The sequence below is a fragment of the Coffea arabica genome, chromosome 6c (genome assembly GCF_036785885.1).
Source record: "Coffea arabica cultivar ET-39 chromosome 6c, Coffea Arabica ET-39 HiFi, whole genome shotgun sequence".
Classification (NCBI taxonomy): domain Eukaryota; kingdom Viridiplantae; phylum Streptophyta; class Magnoliopsida; order Gentianales; family Rubiaceae; genus Coffea; species Coffea arabica.
In genome coordinates this window covers 8,371,502-8,391,528 of record NC_092320.1, presented here as the reverse complement: position 1 = coordinate 8,391,528, position 20,027 = coordinate 8,371,502, and the positions used below count along the sequence as shown (strand labels likewise).

Genomic DNA, 20,027 nt, shown 5'->3' with positions numbered 1-20,027 from the left:
CAAGAACAAAATATAGGGTCACTGGTCAGGAAATTACTAAAATTGGGCATGCATTTCTTGAAATAAACAACGTCTCAACTTACTCGCAAAGTTTTGGAATTGTAATTTCTCCACATTCATTTTAAAAGTACCCCAACCATTTCTGCTATCCATACATTTATTGCGCCATATGCTCAGTTCAAGAGCTTTCAAAAATATGCTTTGCTTTTCCTCAATTCATTTGCTTTGTGAAGGCAATTTTGTCAAAGCAAAGAGTGGATATGCAATTGAACAAGAAGTTCATAATTGGAGTCGGGGTGACGTAATATATACAATTTCACAAAAATTCACAAATAAGTTGTACTCCTCTAATTCATTATCAGAAAATTCACTAAGAAAACCATTTTCATCTTAAATGGATTTACTATAATAAGCACGAGGCCTGAGGGGCACCAACCGTGAATTGTAATTTCTAGTTAGAGATAATTTATGTGTCAAGAATGACTCTAACAATGGTCTTGAAATTGAAAATTTTCAAAAATAATCTCTATAAATTAAATTTGGTCCCTGAGCTTTTTTTATTTAAACCAATTCCGTCTTTAACAATTTTTTTAACCAATTTAGTTCTTGAACTAATTTTTCGATTCAAATGGACTGAGCCACCACATTTTGCATCTTTCTCATAATCAGGTTGGGGTATACTTGTCATTCAAGGTAAAATTTTGCCATTTAGGAATTAGAATAATTTAAATGTGGCCAACCGGCCTCTAAACCATTTTTAACATGAAAAAAAAAAGACTATAGTGCATTTATATAGTAAAATTCTTAACCAGAGAGCTAAGCGACAAAGATACATATGGAAGCTGTTAATGTAACGTTATCCCACATCGGCTTTTGTATAAGGGAATCTTTTCTTTAGTTGCTTATAAATATAGTGGGCCTGTGATGGAGTTAAGTGCACCAAAACTAAGAGAGTATTAGTGGGCTATTTAGGCCTTTGAGTCATTAAGCCTTTTGATTAGTTAAATACTTTTGGTCTCTCTTGTGTTTTTAGTATCAGATGTTTTGGGTCTAGAAATACTTTTCTAAGGCATCTTTTGTACTTTCTTTTTAATTAAAAAATATTACTCTTCCTCCACTCGTGGACGTAGGTCAATTTGACCGAATCACGTAAATTCTTGTATTCCTGTTTTACTTATTTTTTGCTTTGTTATTTGTCTTTTGGGGTTGTCAAAAATTCTTTCGTCAATTTTCTGGGGTCAGACCTAACAAACTGGTATCAAAACTTCTTCGGAGACTTTGAATTTTATGGCAACAATGACAATAAAAAAGACTGTCGTCGAGAAATTCAACAGGAATGTCAATTTCGGGATGTGGCAACTCAAGATGGAGGCCATTTTGATTCAAGATGGAATTGATCTAGTGATACACGGAATTGAGAAAAAGCCAAAGGGTATGACAGATGCAAATTTTGCTGAGATGAATAAGAAGGCAAGGTCCAGTATTATTCAAAATCTCTCTGACGAGATTTTGCGGGAGGTAGCCACCGAAACTTTGGCAAAGGTTATGTGGGACAAACTTAAGGTCTTGTATATGAAGAAGACAGTTGAGAATCGATTTTATTTAAAACAAAGTTTGTATATGCTTCGCATGACTGAAAGTACATCTATACTCTCACATCTTGATAATTTTGATTCAATTATTATGAATTTGGGAAATATAGATTCAAAAATTGATGATGAGGATCAGGTCCTGTTATTTTTGTGTTCCCTTCCCTAATCTTTTAAACATTTTCGCGATACTATGATTTATGGAAAAGAAACAATTTCGTATCGAAAAATTAAATCTGCATTAAAATCTAAGGAACAGATAGATTGAAAAATTACTAAAAAATTTAGTGGAGGCCATGCAGAAGGTCTAGTTGTTAGGGGCAGAATTGAGAGAAGAGAATTTGATAAAAGTATATCTAAATCTAGATTTAAATCCAGACATAGAAATATGGAGTGCCAATATTGTCATAAAATGGGGTACATTAAGGCAGAGTGTTTCAAATTGAAAAATAAATTGAAACAAAAGGGAAAACCTTGTGAGAAAAATTTTGAGACTGCCAAAGCTAGTGTTGCAGGTGATGAGAATAAAGGAAGTATTTTCTTTGTGACTGATAACAGGACAAGGTCTAAAAATAAATAGATTTTAGATTCGGGGTACTCTTATCACATGTATCCCAATAGAGATTTATTTTTCACTTATGAATCTTACAATAGTGGAATTGTTTTGATGGGTAATAATGCCGCTTGTAATGTTGTTGGTAAGGGTATAATTCGAATTAAAATGCATGATGGTATTGTGAGGACGCTCACTAATGTTAGACATGTTCCTGATTTGAAAAAGAATCTCATCTCTTTGGGCACCCTAGAGACTCTTAGGTGCAAATATGTAGCTGAAAATGGCGTTATGAAGGTTTCTAAAGGTGCTCTCGTTGTAAAGAAAGCTTACAGGGTTGGTAGTTTATATATTTTGCAGGGATCTACTATCACAGGCTCGGTTGCAGTTTCGTCATCATCATCTTTGTCTGATTCTGATATCACCAAATTGTGGCATATACGTTTGGGACATATGAGCGAGAAATGCCTGGGCATACAAAGTAAAAGGGGACTTCTTTGCGGTCAGAGTATTGGAACATTGGAATTCTGTGAACATTGTATATTTGTGATGCAAAAAAGAGTTAGCTTCAGTTCTCCATCAATTCATAAGATGAAAGGTACTTTTGATTATATTCATTCAGATTTATGGGGTCCATCTCGTGTTTCGTCTAAGGGTTGTGTCAGGTATATGTTGACTTTCGTTGATGATTATTCAAGAAAAGTTTGGGTTTATTTTTGTAAACATAAGAATGATGTTTAACTCATTTTCAAGTAATGGAAAGTTTTGATTGAGAAACAGCCTGGTAAACAGATCAAACGGCTTAGAATAGATAATGGCATGGAAATTTGTGAAAGTGAATTTGATGAATTTTACAAAAATGAAGGAATTGTTCGGCATCACACTGTCAAGATGACGTCTCAACAAAACGGTGTGGCTGAACGCATGAACAGAACACTTTTGGAGAGAGCGAGATGCATGATCTCTAACGTAGGGTTAGCAAAGGATTTTTGGGCTGAGACAATTTCTATGGCCTGTTATATTATCAATCGTGTTCCTTCTGCTGTTCTTAATTGCAAAACTCCTGAGAAAGTTTGGTCAGGTATTTCTGCTGATTATTCCGATTTTAAAATTTTTGGGTGTCCAGCATACATGCATGTAAATGATGAAAAATTAGAATCTTGAGCTAAAAAGTGTATTTTCCTTGGGTATGCTTCGGGGGTGAAAGGATACAGATTATGGTGTTCTGATTTCAAATCTCCAAAATTTATAATTAGTAGAGATGTTACTTTTGATGAATTCTCTATGTTATCTTCCAAGAAGGAGTCTTCTAATTCTTGTCAAACAGATGTTAGTATGCAGAAGCAGGTGGAGTTTGAGATTAGTAGTTTTGGTCCTTCTATTCAACAAGTGCCAATAGATGCATCTGAATCTACTGATGAAAATAATTCAAAAGAAGAAGAATATTCCATTGCCAGAGAGAGACCAAGAAGGGATATTCGACCACCACAAAGATATGCAAATTTGGTTGCATATACTTTATCTATCGCAAAAGAAATTGATGTAGTTGATGAGTATACTACTTATTCAAATGCGATTTCTTGTGATGATTCTACTAAGTGGTTGGTTGCGATGAATGAAGAAATTGAGTCTCTCCATCGAAATGGAACTTGGATTCTTGTGAAGCCGCCTCCAGGTAAGAAAATTGTCATATGCAAATGAATTTTCAAGAAAAAAAAAGGTATTTCAAGAGTTGAAGATACAAGATACAAAGCACGTTTGGTTGCAAAGGGCCGTAGTTAGGTACAAAGTCTTGATTTTAATGAAATATTTTCACCTGTTGTTAAGTATAGCTCTATTCGTATTTTGCTTGCTTTAGTTGCCATATATGATCTGGAGTTAGAATAACTTAATGTTAAAATAATTTTCTTGCATGGTGAACTTGAAAAAAAAATTTAGATGAAACAATTTCAGGGATTTGCAATTGAAGGAAAAGAAGACCATATTTGTTTGCTAAAGAAATTCTTATATGGATTGAATCAGTCTCCAAGACAGTGGTATAAGAGATTTGACACTTTTATATTGAGTCATGGTTATTCAAGAAGCATGTACAATAGTTGCGTTTACTTCCGAAAGTTAGATGATGGTTCTTTTATTTATTTGTTGCTTTATGTTGATGACATGCTCATTGCTGCCAAGAATTTGTCAGAAATTCACACTTTAAAGTTGCAGTTAAGTAGTGAATTTGACATGAAATATTTGGGAACAGTTAAGAAAATTCTTGGTATGGGGATCAAAAGAGACCGAGGAGCTGAAAAATTATTCTTGATTCAAAAAAATTATCTTGAGATAGTCTTGGAGAAGTTTGGCATAAAAGATGCTAAACTTGTGACTATTCCTCTTGCTAGTCATGTTCAATTATCTGCTGCTTAGTCACCACAATCAGTTGAAGAAAAAGAGTATATGACACGGATTCCTTATTCCAACGCAGTTGATAGCATTATGTATGCAATAATTTGTACTCGTCCAGATATTGCACAAGCAGTCAGCGTGGTTAGCAAGTATATGTCGTGTCTTGGAAAAGCACGTTGGCAGGCTGTGAAATGAATTTTCAGATACTTGCAAGGGACTTCAATTTGTAGTTTGAAGTTTGAAAGAAATAATGACACTTTGGTTGGTTTTATAGACTCTGACTATGCCGGGGATCTTGACAGGAGAAGATCACTTTCAGGTTACGTATTTTACATTGGCGGTTGTGCAGTTAATTGGAAAGTTACTTTATAACCCGTTGTAGCTTTATTTACTACGGAGGCAGAATATATGGCCATGACTGAGGCAATCAAAGAAGCCTTGTGGTTAAAGAGTTTGTTTGGCAAACTTAGTCTACATCAAGGTGTTATTACTATTTACTGTGATAGTCAAAATGCCATTCATTTGACTAAAGACCAGATGTATCATGAGAGGACGAAACACATTGATCCGAGATACTATTGCTTAGGGAATAGTTCTTGTTCAGAAAATCAGTACAAAGGAGAATCATACTGACATGTTCACGAAACTTCTTTCAGTTTACAAGTTCAAACAATGCTTGAATTGGGTTGGTATTCGTTGTTGCTGATTTAGGCCCATTGGGACTTATGTGTAGAAGGTGGAACAATTTTGCTATTGTTGATGTTAGGGACACGCCAAGGTGGAGATTTGTTAATGTGGCGTTGTCCCACATCGGCTTTTGTATAAGGGAACCTTTCCCTTAGTTGCCTATAAATATAGTAGGTCTGTGATGTGATTAAGTGCACCAAAATCAAGAGAGCATTAGTAGGCTATTTGGGCTTTTGGGTCGTTAAGTCTTTTGATTAGTTAAATACTTTTGGACTCTCTTGTGTTTTTAGTATTAGGTGTTTTGGGTTTAGGCACACTTTTCTAAGGCATCTTTTGTACTTTTTTCTTTATGGTAAAATATTATTCCTCCTCCGCTCATGGACGTAGGTCAATTTGACCGAACCACGTAAATTTTCGAGTTCCTGTTTTACTTATTTTTTACTTTGTTATTTGTCTTTTGGGGTTGCCAAAAATCCTTTCGTCAATTTTGTGGAGCCAGACCTAACAGAAGCCACACATTTATACAAGTCATCTAGGCTTTTAACTAGTGTTTTCTGTTATTTTTTTTACATAAATAGAAACTTGTCTAGTTAAGATCCTGTGTAGCTTCCCTTATCATGAAAAGGAAGAGAATTTTGTGTTAATATATTGCCTTGAACCAAAAAGGAATGGAGCTAGCCCTGAACTGCCAATTTTGCGGGCTTCAAAATTAGAGACGAACCACGCACCAGTACTATAGTGAGCTTCGCCAACCTCCCCTTCTCTCTCTCTTTTTTTTTTTTTTTTTGGGATATTTTAAGGGAACCTCCTATCCAAATTCTCCACCAAAAACAAGAAGCAAAGCTGGAAAAGTCAATAAGCACTTAAAAGTAGTCAGAGGATCAGTTTGCTGGCCTTAATAAATAGTTCATGTGCATGTTGCGTTAAAAACTGCACGTAAATATCATTGTTTGCTAATGATCAATCAATGACTGAAGATCGCAAAAGTACAAATCTTGATCAATTGATCATTGCTGAAGGATGAAGAAGAGGCAAAAAGAATGTGAAGATATAAAGTAGATAGGTGAAAAAGACTAAAGGTTGTTAAAGATGCCGTGAAACTGTCTTTTACGTTTTGTTTGTGTGCATGGATTGTGAAGAGCTCTCGCTATATTAAGCGTATGCGCATCATCGATCATATCATCGGTCCCTTTCTGCAAGGGAGAGGGACAAAATTAATAAGCTATGAAGCACTTAGGTCTTATCACCCCATATATAATGCTCGTATAAAGGTAATCTTGGGCATCGAACGAAGTGCTTGCACTTCATCTATGTGCACGATGCAGGCTGCGTTTTGCAGCTTGCTCTTTTTGTTGTGGCGCTTGCATGATAATTTGTCTCTATTCTCTAGTACAGCGTAATGGTGGTGGCCTGGTCCTGGTGGGACTTTGAGCTAGCACGTTTGACGATCATTTCACCTTGCTGTTCTTATCATTGAGGAGTTGAATTTAGGGTGCGGTAGAGACACCTTTTTAACGCACGTACCTTGCCACTACCTTCCTTTCCATCTCTAACAACATGATGTAATGATTAAACTTTTGATTAGCAGACTAATTCCGTGACCCTTTTACTATTTGTCAATAAATAAATTAAGATGCAATGACAAGCCCGCGGCGCCAAGGAGGTTCTTCTTCTTTTTTAATTTTTTTTTTTTTGGGTTGTTTAATTTTTTGAAACTGATAAAAGGATCGACGTTCGTATTTTTTGAATATATATAGCATGAGGAAGAATATGCTAATAAATAAATAAAAATGCGGGAGCTTACATTTTAAGAATCAAAGTATAATAGGAAAATGGATAACTAGTTAGTTAAGTTTCACCTGCATGCTCTGATGTTTTTACATATACATATACATATATATATATATATTGGCGAGCTTGGTTTGCATGTTGAGGTTCTCTCTCTTTCAGAATTTGAGTTTGATGGAATTACTTCAGCTGCTGTTTGGGTTATAGTCCGCTGAAAGCTCAGAGTGAGTAGTCGATCGACGGATTAATGGAGGAAAAAGAAATGCGCGTGCTGATTATTGGAATCAACCGACGGATGGCAGAACATTTCATATTTCAGTTCTGACTTCAGCCATTCAAGTAAAAAACTAGATCATGTTTCTTTCTGCTCTTTTACTACGTATGCTGTAAACCAAATAAAGAGCAGGTGTCGGAGTCGAACCTGAGATAGAATTCAATTAGTCCCAACTTGCATCGTATTTGGTATCTTTTTTGTTACAGATCTCATCATTGGTTGTTACACATGCTGAACCCGAAGGGCCGCGAGAACTCGATGCAGGTCTTTAAATTTGATAGGTGCAGATAATCTTTTTTTTTTTTTTTAAAAAGAAAAAAGCCGTGCATGCAACAAAAAAAGAGGGATTGGAACAGTAGTGATATGGCGTTGTGTCATTATTTATATATTTAAATTAGACAAATTGAATTTGATAGGTGCTGATTCAACAATCTTATTGTTGTTCTCATAATCACTCTACATCACGTTTAGTCCGTCCATGTATATATATATATTTTTTGTACGCTAGCATTGTGTATTCGTGCCAAAATAAATAAGTAAACAGAGAGAAATATTAATAATAAAAAAAAAAAAGAGAGGCAAATTGGCGGAGGACAAGGTGTGTCACAAGTCGACAAGGCTAGGCGAGACGTACGTATACTAGTACTATATAAATAAGGAGCAGGGGTGGGAGCAGCGCCCGCCACCACTCCTTTTTTCAAAGCTCGCTCTCAGCCTTTGCTTTCCTTCCCCCGGTTAGGCCCCCTTCCTTCTCCTTCAGATCCCTCGCTGATTTTCTTGGATTTCCCTCTTTTATTTTGCATTAGAAAACCTTGGAAAGCAAAAACTGTTTTCTTTCTTGCCCCTGTATTTTTGTGTGTGTGTGTGTGTGTTAGAGCGAGAGAGAGAGAGAGAGAGAGGGTTAGAGATACGGGCTTCATGACATCAAACCGAGGGAGGGAGGGAGGGAAGGCACTCGGAAGTTGGACCTTGGAACTGCAGCTGAGATAAAACTCTGAATCACAAAAACACAAGAAGCTTACCAGAATCCTCGGTAAGGATTTCTTTACATCTTTCTTGTTCATTTCTTTAATCACTTGGGTATTTTTTAAATAAGCTTCAGTGATATTTTTATTCATAAAGCCTGCAAAACAATGAAAACATTTTTGTCCATCAGCACGCCTAAATTCTTAAAGCGCATAGTTTTCCTCTTCTTTGAATGAAAGTTCTCTTTTTCTTCCATAAAGGTGGAGTTTGTAGCTTTTGCTTAGTTTACCTAGTTTAGATGAATCCATCAACTTCACAAATATTCTCTTCTCTGAAGAGCACACTTGCTCATTATTCTTTTTGCGAGTCCCAAAAACCCTTTTTATTCCTCACAGGGCTCACCGTGCTTCGTCTCAGAAACACATCATTCGTTTTTAGCTTTTTCCCACCCTCCCTCTACTAAAGAATTCGAAGTCACAAGGAGGGCAGCCATTTTCAAGCCCCAATCGGCATTTTTTCCGGGAGGATATCTTCTCTACTCTATCCCTTCTTCCCATATCTTTCTTCCTTGGATGTGTTCTTGCTCCCTATAAGACAGTAATACCACCGTCACAACTGGCTTGTTGCGAAATATTTTCTTGCAACAACTGGCTAGTATTTGGGCCGGTAAAATCTTGTTCCAAGATCGTTAACCTTGAAGTCTAGTGTCTAGGTAAGCCTCCAACTACTCAGAGACTATATATATATTTTTCTTGTTGCTCAAAACATTTAGTTCCAAGTTCCAGTAGTTAATCTATGTCTGCTTTTACTGCTTTAGCTACTGTCACAAGTTTTCTGTCACAAAAGTCAAAACCAGCTCTATGCAATTAATCATGCTAGAACTTTTCCTGGTACTCGAGTATGTTTTCTTGAAACTGCAATTCTAACATATTAATTGACACTAAAAACGTCTTGAGTAAAACGACGTGCATGCAGACATGACAACAACAACTCCCATGCTTTTAGTGTAAATCAAGCTTTTTATTTACAGGGTAGAGAACGCTAGATTTGCATTTCAGACTACGACACAAGGCCGTTTTACATTCGAGATCTATTTTACATAGCCTTCAGTTCAGTGTTAACTAATCCTCATTTCTCCCGCTCTCTGCACCTCTCCCAAAGCTTTATTAATTTTACAGTTTTTCTTTCTGCACAAGCATGTAGAGACCTAAATTTTAGCTTAGCATGTTGGATTATTTATGGTTGCAGAAGTGCAAGATTTTCAGTCGATAAAAGGGGAACAAGCACAGAAGAAGCTAGCTGAGCTGGAGTAGGTAAAGAATGCTAGCTAGTAAAAAACAAAAACGTAAGCCACAAGGTTTTACTTACTACCGCTATATGGTAGTATTAATTTCTCACTTTCGCGTGAGAATATGAGCCACAATCCCCTGTGCATTTATTTGGAGCACAGCAGAAAAGGGAAGAGTGGGGGGAGGGGGCTGGGGTCGGCGTAATCAGACTTTTGGAGCAATGCTGCTTGCTGCTGGGCGCATCTGTCTGTAGTCTGTACATTCTCATCATTGCACTTGCTAGCTGTTTAGTCTTTTGGCATTTTATTCTCTCAACGACCACTGCTTCTAGTTCTACAACTCTACCGTATACCATCATCCCATCTACAGATGCACAGAGAATTTACAGGATATTATTCTCTCCCTTTCTTCTGAAGCGCCTTCTTCTTGTCATTGCATTTATTTGACTCTCTAACCACATTGGTGTGTCTGGCCACACGTGATGGGTTGTTAGAAAGAGAGATCTATAGGGCCATCGCCGACCAGGCTCTAATAGCCGAGACTGAGAGTACGAATGCGACCTTTGCGTGGAGAAAGCTTTTGAATTGAAATGTGGTCGACTACTCTTCAATATATTAGGACTTTCGGGTGTGGTATGGTATGGTATCAACTATGGTCTGGTCGGGTCTCGTCACTGATACTCCAATACGTGCATCAAAATGCTTGTACGTACCTTCTTGATAGTGATGCATGGTGGTAGTAGATTTTTTATAGCCATGTATCGGTCGGCTGTGTCGAGCAGCTTACTGCTTACTACCAAGATAGACCGTGAAAATTTTTTTTTTGGGGGAATATATAAATTCATTTTCTTTTCCTCTTTCTCTCACCTTCACCCACAAGGGAAAAAAAAAAAACAGAATTAACTGGTAGTGATAAATTCTACCTACATCAACTTGTTTTAGTGGAATTTTTAAAATGTCATGCGGCATGCACCAAAAAAAAAAAAAAAATCATAAAGTGGCACCCTGTGTTAATGCTTCCTCAGGGTAATTAACTGCCGAGGTGTCCCCCATAACTAACTAGCTTGGGACTTATCATTGGCAGAGATTGTAGCATAGAATTTTGCCTTGGCTTTACGACGTACGTTAGTGCAAACTGCAAAGACATAGAACTAATTGGTCCCGACAAAGAAGATAAGGTGGTTTTTAATTTCTTTCTATATGTCAAATCTTATACTACTATAACGAAATAAGAATTTAGTGGTGTATCTGCTGTGACTGTATGGGAAGTAGTTCGTACAAGTAGCGGAGGAGAATAAGGGATTGGCGGGAGTTGGGGCGGGGGGGGGGGGGAAGCTAGCTCAAGTTTGAACGATTGTGGTAGAGTTATACATGCATGTTTGAACTTTGAATGAGTATGTGGACGTGGTCTGCACTGCCCTACATGAAGAGGAGGTGTAGTGCACTGCTGGACTGCAGAAATAGCAGCAGTAAGTATGCATATAGTACCAACACGTATTAAAAGGGTTATAAAATAAGCTTTGGCAGTGCTTCGTCTTTTTCATGCAGTCAGTGGCTCCTTTACCGGCCATTGGATCCTTATTTGTTTGAATTACTGCTTGCAGTCCACAAGAAAAAAATAGTGTCCAGTATAACTCAAGCATGTTGGATTTTTTTTTTTTTTTGGGCCTTCCACCTTTCTCCACACCCTTTTCCACCATAGACTGTTAGGTTCAGAATTCAAATCGTAAACTGCATTTATTTGTTGAGAATGTTAATTAAATTGTTTTACAAACGTAGTATTTGAGTTGAACTGTATATAGGAGTTTGGCTGCTCAATATTTGGCTGTGTACTTACACTACTAATTACAGTACCATGTTCGTTGTTGTCTCTCATGCTATTCGTCAGTATATGCTTCTGGGCCATTATTCTTTCGCCTTTCTCCATTTCAAAGCTAAACCTAATTCACATATATACTGAGTTTGCTAGGAAAACAGCTTCAGCACAAAAAAGAAATGTTAGTGAGCTAATCAGAAGAGTCCATTGAATAGGATATCTAGTAAAAAATAATTGCAAGAAGAAGGCTGCAGCATGCAGGGCACTCCTTTTAGGATAGTGCGAACCGCAGCAGTACGGATAGCCCACATTGTGTTGTGTTGGGCCGTCCGATGGATTCTCTCTTTTGACCGTTACAAGTCTGGATGTGAGCAGACCCTTTTTCTTTTTCCTTTTCCTTTTCTTCCTGTCGGATATTTAACAAGTGATCATATCCTATAATTGCTGGAAATTAGGAGCTGCATCATAGAACGCTGAAGTTGGACTCAAGTCTCGCAGGAGAGGATTTAGTTTAGCTATGACTCAATTGACTGAATAACAACGCAATGAATATCATGAATATTCCAGTTTATAGGGGCCTAGACTTAAGTTCATCTATAACGAATTGGCGTTCTCTTCTCCAGTTGGCCCAAGTAAAAGTACCGAACCTGCTCTTGTTAGTTCCATCTTGCTCGTCTAGCGATACGTGGCATCATTGTTCAGTAATCAAATGCAAAGCCAGGCACTCTACCACTGTCATCTTGTTAGCTATTGAGGTACACTTGACACTTCTATACCAACCAAATTACCGCTGCATGTGTCAAGGGCATTATAGAATCTCGAAAGGGGCTGCTGCATATCTAGCACGTTTGTCTTACAAAAGTGCTAGAGGTGGAATTGTCAACCTCATATTGCTGATACAGAGTTGCAAAACTGATGATATAATGGGGATTCTGCATACTATTTTGGTCATCCCAAGAAAGAATTTCCATTGAAGATTGAGTTGTTAAGCATTGAATAGGCAGTTGGTTGTCTCTTCTTTCATTTTTTTGCTTGATGTTTTGTCTCTTTTTGGTAGCTCTTGTATTGCTTTACTTACCATGTAAAACCCCCAGCTGATTTAGGGGCCAAAATTTTTACAGACCGCAGCCGTGGACATGATTTAACTGTTGCAACATTTTAAGGATAAAAGTTAGTATGCACTTGAGACTATCATGCATCAAAAGTAAATTGCTTCGTCATTTATTTTCAAAATATTTTGGCTCAGCATTTATTGGATTTAACTATTGCGAGTTCTACAGTTGCAAATTCAATGAAAGAACAAATAAGCAGAAACAGTATAATTGTTTTGCTGATGTAATGACTCTCTCCCTAACGATAAAATGTTTGTAGTGCCTCTTTGAGGCTGTTCCTATTGTTTCTTTTGTTCTTTCTCCATTTTTCCCTCTTTTCTCATTGTTGGAGAATTGAGAAATAGAAGCTCATATGGGTCCGGTTTGCGAAGTTAAAATCAAAGGTGGTTGCTTTTATAATATTTTGCGTGTCTGCATGGTTGCATGACCCTGCTACTTTTAGGTTGAGACTTTAAGCAGAGGAGTACCAGGGAGGATGACAAGATACTGAAAAATGTTGATTCTTTTGTATCACTTTTGAATCTTCCTTTTCCCAGTCTTTATTTTCTAAGATTCTTCGAGAAAGTTTCCATGTCAGCCAAAAAAAAAATAAGAGAGAGAGTAGCCAAAACGTTTTTTATGATCTTTTTTCCATGCTGACCGCTAATCAAAAAAATGCTAACGAAGCCCTGCTAATGTTTTTTACCATGTGAAGGTGCTGCTGACTCTACAAAATGCCTCACTGGCAAAGGAAGCACACGGAGCAAAAGCACCTTATCTCTCGGACACCATTACAGGAGGCGATGAATCAAAATACCCAATCTGAAACCTTCAAAACATGTGAAGATAACACTGAAGATACTAAGAGCAGTGTGGGAAAGAGGAGGAGAAGGAGAAGAGGAAAAGGGGCACAACTAGAAAAGATTCAGGATATGACATCGGAAATTTGTGTTGTCTCTCCTCCTCTTTCAGAAAGAAGTCTCACCTTTCCTTGTAGGCCAGGCTATGGAACACTTGGTTCCAAATGTGTGGTAAAAGCCAACCATTTCATTGCTGAAATATCAGAAAAGAACTTGTGTCATTATAGTGTAAGCTATTTCTTTCGTTCTTCTTTTACTTCTGAATACATAATAATGTCCACTGGAATCATATTGTGGTAGATGTTCTGTTCGTGCAGGTTACAATAACTCCAGAAGTTAATTCTTCTCCATTGAACAGAGCTATTATGAAACAGTTGGTTAAACTTCATGGACATACTGACTTGGGGATGATGCTTCCCGTTTATGATGGAAGAAGAGCCCTTTACACAGCCGGATTACTTCCTTTTACCTTGAAAGACTTCACCATAAATTTGTCTGATTTAGATGAGTCCATGAGCATCACAAAGTAAGTGATCATTGATATAGATTCTCTATATGTGTTGAACTCATTTGAATATATATGGCTATTCATAAGTTAATGAAAGATTTGATTATCTTACCTCAAGAAATGCAAGAAATACTTGCTCCAGTTTTCAATAACGACATAAGGAAATGCAGATTTATGGTGACAATCAAATTTGTAGCTCAGGCTAACATGCTTCAATGTCGTGAGGTTCTCTCTGAGAAACAAGTCGAGACCAACTCACAAGCTCTTAAGATTATTGATGTTGTACTGAGGGAGCTTGCAGCACAAAGGTTACATTTTTGTGGATCAACGTGTGCATGTCATTAGTTCTGTAGCTATTGATGAAGGTTTCATCAATTATTAATCACTATCAGTTACTTTCTTACTCATTTGTTTTCAGGTATGTTTCAGTTGGGAGATTCTTCTACTCCCCTACTCTTAAGAGACCACAGTCACTAGGCAACGGGTTAGAGTCTTGGAGGGGCTTCTATCAGAGCATAAAACCTACTCAGATGGGGTTGTCACTGAACATTGGTATTGCAATCACTTAGCACCTACTAACTTTTATTGCCTAACCTTCTGGTAATAGTGAATTACTGTTCCGTCAATCACTTAGTGCTGTTCATTTGTTGATCAGACATGTCATCGACTGCGTTTATAGAACCACTTCCAGTTGTTGAGTTTGTTGCTCAAGTTTTGGGAAAAGATATAAGCATAAGACCTTTGTCTGATGCAGACCGAGTAAAGGTAGAGCTACACTATTTCATTTTAGTCCTTATGATCAACATATCCATGCATTTCAATCCTCAACAACGAAGACCATATTTGTCATAGTGATGTAGCAAAACTCAGGATTTTCTTACTCAGCATCCTATTTATATGGACTGGGGGGCTTGATGAAATCATACAGATGATTTGCTTGTTGCCTTGTTGCGTCTTAATTTTTCTTGGCAAAGGGGCAGATGATGCTAACTTTTACTTTATTGTTCTATTAATGTAGCCATGATGTTACTCAATAAAATATAAACTTCCAACTTTTTTTTCTTTTGTGCCCAGGGAAGAGGGGGGGTGCTGGCTGGGCAGGTTGTGAGATGTGTTTTGCACCATTTATCAGCTTTGGCTTCTTATCTGGTTACCGCATAACCAAGAGTTATGCTAAATTTGATCATTTCTAGTTTTCCACGACATAACCATTTCATTACTAAACTTATTTGCGGTGAAAGTCATTGTAATGAGTATTACTTCTCATGGCAATAATTAAGAACTACCAACGAATAGACCTTCCTATTTTGATCAGGTTAAGAAAGCCCTTAGAGGTGTCAAAGTTGAAGTTACACACAGGGGAAATATGCGAAGAAAATATCGGATAATAGGGTTGACTTCACAGCCAACAAGAGAACTGATGTATGTTTTTGTTATTGGCCTTTAATTCTAGTGATTGTTCCCTGAGTTTGCTAGTCAGTTCAGCTATGATCATGTACTTGCAGTTTTCCAGTTGATGAGGAAAAGAACATGAAAACTGTCATTGAATACTTTCAAGAGGTGTACAAATTCACCATTCAACATTCCCATCTACCTTGCCTCCAAGTGGGAAGTCAAAAGAAATTGAATTACTTGCCAATGGAGGTAAATGCTATGGATAAAAAACTCCTAGTTTTCCCCGTTACTATTTATCTTGTAATGCTATCATGAAGCTTTTCCTCCCAATCAGGCTTGCAAGATTGTTGAGGGACAGAGATACACCAAAAGGCTGAATGAGAAGCAGATAACTTCTCTGTTGAAGTTCTCATGCCAAAGACCCCAGGATCAAGAATTGGACATTATGCAGGTATAAACATTTTGTGTTGGATTTCTTTGTGCTTTATTTTATTCTGAAACCTCAACTTCCTTTGGCTGCAACTTCTTGGTATCTGGATAATCTTGAAGCATTAAATACTTGGGATCATGATGCTATTTGAAGCTCATAGTTTTTGTGGTAGTTTGCACAATCTAAAAAATTCATAAAACAAGAGAGACTGCAAAATCTTCAATTCCAGTGACAGTTACACTAAAAGGTGCCTGCTTGTCACCAGACAATTCAACACAATGCTTACAAGCAAGATCCCCTAGCCAAAGAATTTGGCATTACTGTTGATGAAAAGCTTGCATCAGTTGAAGCTCGAGTTCTTCCAGCTCCATGGGTAATTTCAAAAGTTCCTCTTTCATGAATCCAAAATGTCGTGACTTGAATCAGTTGTAATTTTTCTTTTCTTTCAATTAGTTGAAGTACCACGATACTGGGAAAGAGAAAGAATATCTTCCTCAGCTAGGTCAGTGGAACATGATAAATAAGGTAAAGCAATCTCTGTGGTATAAGAAAGTAGTTGAAGATATATAACGCCTTGATCCATGTCTAGATTCTTGATTGGTATAACTCTTTTCACATTTCAGAAAGTGATAAATGGTAGCACTGTTAATTATTGGGCATGCATTAACTTCTCAAGAGGTGTCCAAGAGAGTACTGCTTGCAGTTTTTGTCAGCAGCTGGTCCAGATGTGCCAAGACTCAGGAATGGTAATATATTCTCTCGTATGAAAGGCTGCAGCTTCAGTTCAGTAGCTTGTAATATGCTTTTACTGACTGATTTCTTCCTTTGAAAAAGTTTGGGCATATTCGACAATTTGACTGATTAATGAATAATCAGAAGCCAAACTATTGTCCTTAATTTCAGGAAATCAATTGTGATCCTGTGATCCCAATCTATGTGGCCAGACCTGATCAAGTAAAGAAGACTCTGGGATATGTATACAATGCGGCTGCAAACAGATTAGGAGGAAAAGAGTTAGAGCTTCTTATTGCCATCCTTCCTGACAACAATGGGTCTCTGTATGGTATGCGTCCAACTTGTTCCGACACAACTTCATCCCCATAGTATTAGAACAATTCTTGTTAACTTCTGTCTTGCTTTCTTTGTCAAAGTGTGGAATAAGAAGTTTAATTGAGAAAAGAGAGAATTAGTGTAAACCTGCTTGTTAATAATATTAGTTTAGTAACTAATATTATTTTAACGTAAACCTGCTTGTTGCTAAACTAATATTATTTCTGCGCCTTATAAAATTGTTTGATCAATTATTTCAAGTTTTTATAGCATATTACAATGGAAACATCACTTCTTAATGGCGACATGCCCAACAATATTCAGGTAACCTGAAGCGAATTTGTGAAACTGATTTGGGTCTGATCTCTCAGTGCTGCCTCACAAAGCATGTCTTAAAAGTTAACAAGCAGTATCTGTCAAACGTAGCCCTCAAGATTAATGTAAAGGTCTGTTGCTGAATATAACTACTGCATTGACGGTTGGTTTAGTTGAATGACACAATTTCAAAGAACTGATGTTTAAATACAAAATCTTTTCTGCATGTTCGTTCTTCAACCCGCCAGATGGGAGGAAGGAACACTGTGCTTTTGGATGCCTTAAGATGGAAAATTCCTCTTGTAAGCGACATTCCAACAATAATATTCGGAGCTGATGTTACTCATCCTGAGTGTGGAGAGGAGTATAGCCCATCTATTGCTGCTGTAAGAATTCAACTTGTATTGCTTGGGACTTCTTATATTGCAGAGTATATGAACCTCAATATGAAACTTTATAATATAGGTTGTCGCCTCCCAAGACTGGCCAGAAGTTACTAAATATGCAGGATTGGTGTGCGCTCAGCCTCAAAGACAAGAACTAATTCAGGATCTATATAGAACCTGGAAAGATCCTCAAAGGGGCACACTAAATGGGGGCATGATCAGGTCCACCTTTGGTTCTCTTAAAATATTAACATGAATTTTGCTGTCTGCTTGATAACATGCAATGGAATTTTTCTATCTTGTTAATGAGATCGCTTAATTCGTGAATGTAATGCCTGCAATTGTGCCCTTTCCCAGTGTAAGAAAAGAAGATCAACATGATGAACAAAATGTCAATATCTTGAAGCTTAAAATGCATTAACCCATGGAATCTTGTATTTGCTAACATTGGTCTTGATTTTTCACCAGAGAGCTTCTGTTGTCATTCAAGAAGTCTACTGGACAGAAACCATCGAGAATAATATTCTACCGGTACTTAGTCAATTTCACCCAACCAACTCCATCACAAGAAATCATGCATTTAATTGCCTATGCTACGATGCTAGACCAATAATCACGGAATAATGGTTGCCTGTTAGTTTGCTTTTAGGATGCTGGAAGCCCAAGTACAATTTATGCTGATTTTCATTTTCCTGTTGCATGATTGTACAGGGATGGAGTCAGTGATGGGCAGTTTTACCAGGTTCTACTGTATGAACTTGATGCAATTCGCAAGGTTAGTGAATTACGTAGTCACCGTATTTAAGACATGACTGCTTTTGTTTTTGTTTACACGCTTTACCCTTTCCAGGCTTGTGCTTCCCTTGAACCGAATTACCAGCCACCAGTTACTTTCGTTGTTGTCCAAAAGCGCCATCATACTCGGCTCTTTGCAAACAACCACAATGATAAAAGCAACATAGACAGGAGTGGGAACGTCTTACCTGGTAATGCCTCAATTCTGCTATTGCTGCTCATTGATATCTGGTTGCCATTATTGAGAAAACATTAAATTCCTTAATCCAGCTACCGCGATAAGATGTGCTGTGAGCTTCACTAAATGAGCTTTTATTTTATTTTATTTTTTCTTTTTACTCTTATTACTAGAGCCATCATAGTATCAGATTTTCCCAAAATTTAGAAGAAAAAAAAAAAAAAAAAAATTTCTCAGGTGCTTAAGGAATCCACGTGCCTTTCACTAAATGAGCCGTTGACTCTCTCTCGAATGAAATTTCTCGTTATGAATGATGTAATGTTGGAAGTAGGGTGACTTACCAGAACAAAATAATTTGTTGTAGGTACGGTTGTGGATACTAAGATATGTCATCCTACCGAGTTTGACTTCTATCTGTGCAGTCATGCTGGAATTCAGGTATTTCAACTGGTTCCAGAAGATCTCTTTTGTGGTAGAGAGAGTTCAATAGAGGTTTTTCAGGGCGACAATTAAATTCGTTGCTAGTAACACGTAACGTTGTTCAACGTCCTTTGTGAACTGTTTTGATTGGCAAATAACAGGGAACCAGTCGACCAGCACACTATCATGTCCTCTGGGATGAGAATAATTTTACGGCAGACGAAATCCAGTCCCTGACAAACAACCTTTGTTACACGTAAAATTTTCCTTTCTTTAACAAAAACTCTAAAGATTCCGCCACCCACACCACAATGCAAATTTTCAGATGCATTTCGCGGTGCTGACTTGGTAACTGAACTTAATTTGCAGGTATGCTAGGTGTACCCGATCTGTATCTGTAGGTGAGTTTCATGGCACTGAAACTTTTATTCTTCAAGGATAGGAAGAATAACTTTAGTCAATCATGGGTAGAAGTAGGTGTCCGTTGCATTCGACAAAGATCTAATCAAAATTCAAGCACATTGGTACATGGTGAAGCAGTTTCATTCACCTTTTTTGTCATTTGTTAGAAGCATATACTAAATGTATTCTTGGATGCAGTGCCTCCTGCGTATTATGCACATCTGGCAGCCTACAGAGCTCGATTTTACATGGATCCTGAGGCTCACGAGAGCGCTTCCCGCAACGCTACTCATTCGGCTGTGCGGCCTCTTCCAGCATTGAAAGAAAAAGTGAAGAATGTGATGTTTTATTGCTAGAAATTGCCGGAAAGGCGCAATGCACTGCACCAGTGTAACTAGTAAACGATAATAATATCTTGGGTTTTGTATGCTCTTTGTGTTTATGATGTAAATATATATATATATATATATATATATATATATATATATATATGTACGTGCTAGCTGAAATTTTGATAGATTTGTTAGCAAGCTTTTTTGGGACTTATTTTCCATTAACCGCTCAAGAATTTTGTGGCCTCGGAAGATTGTTTTGGCATGGCAGAGTAGTAATCAAAATAAACTAAGGTCCTGTTTGATAAATCAATTCACCACTTAAACCTAATGGAATCAGATCTTAATATATTCAGATCGTTGGATAACAAAAAATTAAACATATGAATTAATTGAGTGGCATTAAATTTTCTAAACAAAATTTGCTCTCAAAATTAGGTGATAAGATATTCACTTATCATCATTGAATGTGATAAACACTCAAATGTATTAAATTTAATATTTAACAATTTA

At 37.3% G+C, this 20,027-nt stretch overlaps 1 protein-coding gene across 4 annotated transcripts; it reads left to right on the top strand.

Annotated features, from left to right (window-relative positions):
* The first annotated feature begins 7,947 nt into the window (after window positions 1–7,947).
* LOC113693821 (protein argonaute PNH1) lies at window positions 7,948–19,609 on the top strand. 4 transcript variants are annotated; one of them, XM_027212548.2, is made up of 24 exons: window positions 7,948–8,315; window positions 9,497–9,561; window positions 13,159–13,531; window positions 13,621–13,829; window positions 13,982–14,119; window positions 14,230–14,363; window positions 14,467–14,576; window positions 15,127–15,233; window positions 15,317–15,455; window positions 15,541–15,657; window positions 15,902–16,009; window positions 16,090–16,161; window positions 16,260–16,382; window positions 16,540–16,699; window positions 17,011–17,132; window positions 17,250–17,387; window positions 17,467–17,609; window positions 17,856–17,918; window positions 18,099–18,162; window positions 18,238–18,373; window positions 18,725–18,798; window positions 18,942–19,036; window positions 19,150–19,181; window positions 19,381–19,609. In XM_027212548.2, exons 3-24 carry the CDS (start codon window positions 13,178–13,180, stop codon window positions 19,536–19,538), a joined length of 2,796 nt encoding a protein of 931 aa, XP_027068349.2. In that variant the 5' UTR covers window positions 7,948–8,315; window positions 9,497–9,561; window positions 13,159–13,177; the 3' UTR covers window positions 19,539–19,609. The 4 variants fall into 4 exon arrangements, with proteins under 4 accessions (XP_027068349.2, XP_027068348.2, XP_071908725.1 ...); XM_027212547.2 differs by lacking the exon at window positions 9,497–9,561; XM_072052623.1 differs by lacking the exons at window positions 7,948–8,315; window positions 9,497–9,561 and adding an exon at window positions 11,967–12,107.
* Window positions 19,610–20,027: the final 418 nt, after the last annotated feature.

Bases quoted from the DNA above. Each gene is read 5' to 3' on its own strand.
- LOC113693821 (XM_027212547.2), top strand. From the start codon at position 13,178: ATGCCTCACTGGCAAAGGAAGCACACGGAGCAAAAGCACCTTATCTCT. The intron at 16,162-16,259 runs GTAAAGCAATCT...TTCACATTTCAG, and splicing joins AGTGGAACATGATAAATAAG to AAAGTGATAAATGGTAGCAC. The intron at 19,182-19,380 runs GTGAGTTTCATG...TCTTGGATGCAG, and splicing joins TACCCGATCTGTATCTGTAG to TGCCTCCTGCGTATTATGCA.